Below are 3,652 nucleotides of genomic sequence, written 5' to 3' on the forward strand. Positions count from 1 at the left end.
CTCCAAAGGGGACGTGGCCTAGACAAGCCCCACCCACCCCTCTGCCTGCCTCCCTCCCTTCCAGGGCCGTCGGGCCGCCGAGGGAACACCCGACGGGAGCCAATGAGAGGCCGAAGTTCGGCCGGCACCTCCAGCGTGAGCCTCCGCCTGACGTGCGAGACACGTCAAGCGGCCGCTGGGCCTCAACTGCCCGCCGGTGGAGGGCCGATCCTTCTCGCAATCGGATGCGGAGCCCTCCGCCGCCGCGATCGGCCAGCTGCCCCGGACTTCAAGGCTGCCGCCTCCGATCCTCCGTGCCTCGATCGCTAGACGCCGCGGAGGCGCAGCAGCTGCTCCCGGGAGGCCTCGGGTTCGTTTCCCTATGCGCCCGCCGCTGCTGCTGCCCGGGGGCGGCGGCGGGGAGAGAGATTGGGGCCTCCCTCCTCCGGGCCGGAGACCATGGGTAAGGAGGCAGGAGGGAAGGCCGGGGAGGCGGGAAAGGCCTTGCCGGGAGCCGCGATCGCCTCGCTTCCTCTAGGCCGCTTCAGGCTGGGCTGCGGGAGAGCTCCGTATTCGGCTTCCCTTCCTTCCCAAGGCAGGTTCTGCCTCCGGGGGTGTAAACCTAGGGCCCAAAGAGAGGTAGGACGCCAGGGGCAAGCGGGCTTTCCCCCTCCGGCCTCTGGAAGGAGTGCGGAGACTTTGGGGGGGGGGGAAGAGATATCCGGGAATAGGTAGCCGTCTTGGCCACACAGCAAAGTCCAAGGGCATCCCAAACCCACAAAGCAGGGATACCTTCATCGACCCTAGACAGGTTGCAATAAAATAAGAATGTGTCTGGATCGGACCCGAAGGACCTCTAGGTCGCCAGGATACCCTTTCCATCCAGGGTTGGTTAGTTCTCTTCTAGGCTGCATCTACACTGGAGAGATAACCCGGTTTGGCACCGCTTTAACTCTTTGTCTGGCTGAAGGCTATGGAATTCTGGGAGTTGGAGTTTGTTGTGGGGCCCACTCCGCTCTGGACCCCATAACAAACTCCAACTCCCAGAATTCCATAGCCTCCAGCCAGGGCAGCTAAAGCAATGCCAAACCGGGTTATTTCTCCAGTGTGGATGCAGCCTTTATTTTCCAGACCAGTTCCCCTAGACAGGGACAGAGCTTTTCAGAAATCCCCTCCAGGCACCTGGTGGCAAGACCTGAGTCTTTCCCTTCTTTCCCTCTGTTTTCTTTCCCCCGGTGGCGGCTGTCTCCAGAGCAAAGCTACGGCGAAGTGAACCAGCTGGGGGGCGTCTTCGTCAACGGGCGCCCCTTGCCCAACGCTATCCGGCTCCGGATCGTGGAGCTGGCCCAGCTAGGCATCCGTCCCTGCGACATCAGTCGCCAGCTGCGGGTCTCCCACGGCTGCGTGAGCAAGATCCTGGCCCGCTACAACGAGACCGGCTCCATCCTGCCCGGCGCCATCGGGGGCAGCAAGCCCCGGGTCACCACCCCCAACGTGGTCAAGCACATCCGAGACTACAAGCAGGGCGACCCGGGCATCTTCGCCTGGGAGATCCGGGACCGCTTGCTGGCCGACGGCGTCTGCGACAAGTACAACGTGCCCTCCGTCAGCTCCATCAGCCGCATCCTCAGGAACAAGATCGGGAGCCTCTCGCAGCCCGGAGGAGCGGGAGCGGGAGGAGGAGGAGGAGGAACCGGTGGAGGACCCTACGACGGAGGTGGCAGCGGCGGAGGCAGCTGCAAGCACCCGGGGCCCCCGCAGCCCGCCCTCCCCTACAACCACATCTACCAGTACCCTTACCCCAGTGCCGCCGCCGCCGCCAAGCTCGGCACCCACCCAGGAGGCCCGGTCTCGGCCGCCCACGTCAGCCTCCCCCGGTCGTGGCCCTCGGCCCACTCGGTCACCAACATTCTGGGCATCCGCACCTTCATGGAGCAAAGCGGTGAGTGAGGGAGCCCTAGACAGCCCCAATCCCCTTTCAGCAGCCGCACAAGGGAGCGCTGTGGCTGCCCCTGGGCTTATTCGCCATCACTACTCCTGTTGTTGTTGAATGAAAAGATCTAGCCATGTTAGTCTGTGGAGTCAGTACGCAGAGAGATCTTGTAGCACCTTTGAGACTCGCTGAAAGCAAGAAGTTGGCAGCGTGTGCTTCCCTAAACTTACGTCTGCTTCCTCAATCTTCACTCAGTGCATCTGAGGAATTAGACTTGAGATTCTGAACAGACCGGCCCAACTCAAGCTGCTTCAGGTCACTTTGGAGGTATGCTTTGTAAATGCTGCATGTGTCCTAAGAACCCGAAAGCCTTGCCAAAGTCATGCTCCAGTCCTAAGGACTAGAGTGCAGCTTTGGTACAGCTTCTGGCCTCTTAAGATGCGAGTGCTATTTAAACAGCATACCTGAAGCAGCTTTATTTTGGCCTGTCTGTACCGGCCCTAACTTTTTTTATCTCGAAGGTGCTACCAGATCCATGTTGTTGTGTGCCGTCAAGTCGTTTCCGATTTATGGCGAACCCATTGCAGTTTTTTTCTTAACGAGTTTCTTCAGAGAAGGGTTTGCCATTGCCATCCTCTGAGGCTGAGAGAGTGTGATTCGCCCCAAGTCACCCAATGGGCTTCTTTGGCCCAGCGCAGATTCGAACTCTGCTCTCCAGAGTCCTAATCCAATGCCTAAACCACTAGGCCACCATGTAAGCCTCGGGGTAGGGAACTGTCTAATTAATAATAATAATAATTGTAAGGCACTCTGAGAGCCTTTAGGGCTGAAGGGAGGGATATAAATACCGTAAATAAATAATAAATAAATAATGAAGCTTCATTAAACGGCAATGAAAGGACAGGTCATTTCCCTGGACAGTTTACAAACTTAAATAAGGTCTTGAGGAGGCAAAAGAAGGCATCGAGGTTGAGCAGGGAAAGTTGGGGTGTCAGTTCACCCATTTAAGTATAGCGTTAGTAAAAGGCTCGAGGATTAAGTTTGTTGTTGCGTGTCTTCAGGTCGTATCCTACTAATAGCGACTCAGCGGGTTTTCCCCAGAGACGTTTTAACTTTGCCTTCCTCTGAGGATGAGAGAGTGTGACTTGCTTAGTGGAGATTCGAACCTTGGTCTCCAGAGTCCTAGTCCAATGCCGCAACCACTAGGCCACGCTGTGGATTAAGTACCTGCACATAAAACAAGCATATGAAGTGTTGAGCAAGGGAGGCCACTATCACACAAACAAAACCAATTTCCCCAGTTATGGTTTTTACTCTTGTTTCTTTTTATACGAAGTAGATATTATATATCTTTGTCTCTGGTTTAAACATGTGCTTTTTGTTGTTCTCTAAATGCAAAATTAAAATAAGAAAAGTAGGTGATGAAACAGAGACACAGATATTTCAGTCGAGAAGGAATGTGCCAGGAAACAAACGTGGTTACCACAAAAAGAGGTGCTAGTACTATCTTTTCCCTGTTATTTCCGAAAGAATTTTCTGGTGGTCCGAACGTACATCCATTGTTATCCAATGGGTTCCCGCAAAGACCCCAGTATAGAACTGGGATGGCCAGCTGGAAATCCAGGGGAAGGAGATGGATTCCCAAGTGATTTTTTTTTCTGGATCCTGAAAACTTCACCAAACCAGGAACATAGCAGCCCTAGCAACAGTAAAAGTAATAAAGATAATAACAATAATAAA

The 3,652-nt window shown here is 54.9% G+C and overlaps 1 protein-coding gene across 1 annotated transcript in view; it reads left to right on the top strand.

Annotated features, from left to right (window-relative positions):
- The first annotated feature begins 360 nt into the window (after positions 1–360).
- The window catches only part of PAX1 (paired box 1), a 21,913-nt gene continuing 18,621 nt past the window's right edge, over positions 361–3,652 (top strand). Inside the window, exons 1-2 of the mRNA XM_042461439.1 lie at positions 361–442; positions 1,232–1,921. Of these exons, the coding sequence (XP_042317373.1) occupies positions 439–442; positions 1,232–1,921 (694 nt within the window). The 5' untranslated portion in view covers positions 361–438. The remainder of the gene's footprint in view (positions 443–1,231; positions 1,922–3,652) is intronic.

This window comes from Sceloporus undulatus, chromosome 4 (genome assembly GCF_019175285.1).
Source record: "Sceloporus undulatus isolate JIND9_A2432 ecotype Alabama chromosome 4, SceUnd_v1.1, whole genome shotgun sequence".
Classification (NCBI taxonomy): Eukaryota; Metazoa; Chordata; class Lepidosauria; order Squamata; family Phrynosomatidae; genus Sceloporus; species Sceloporus undulatus.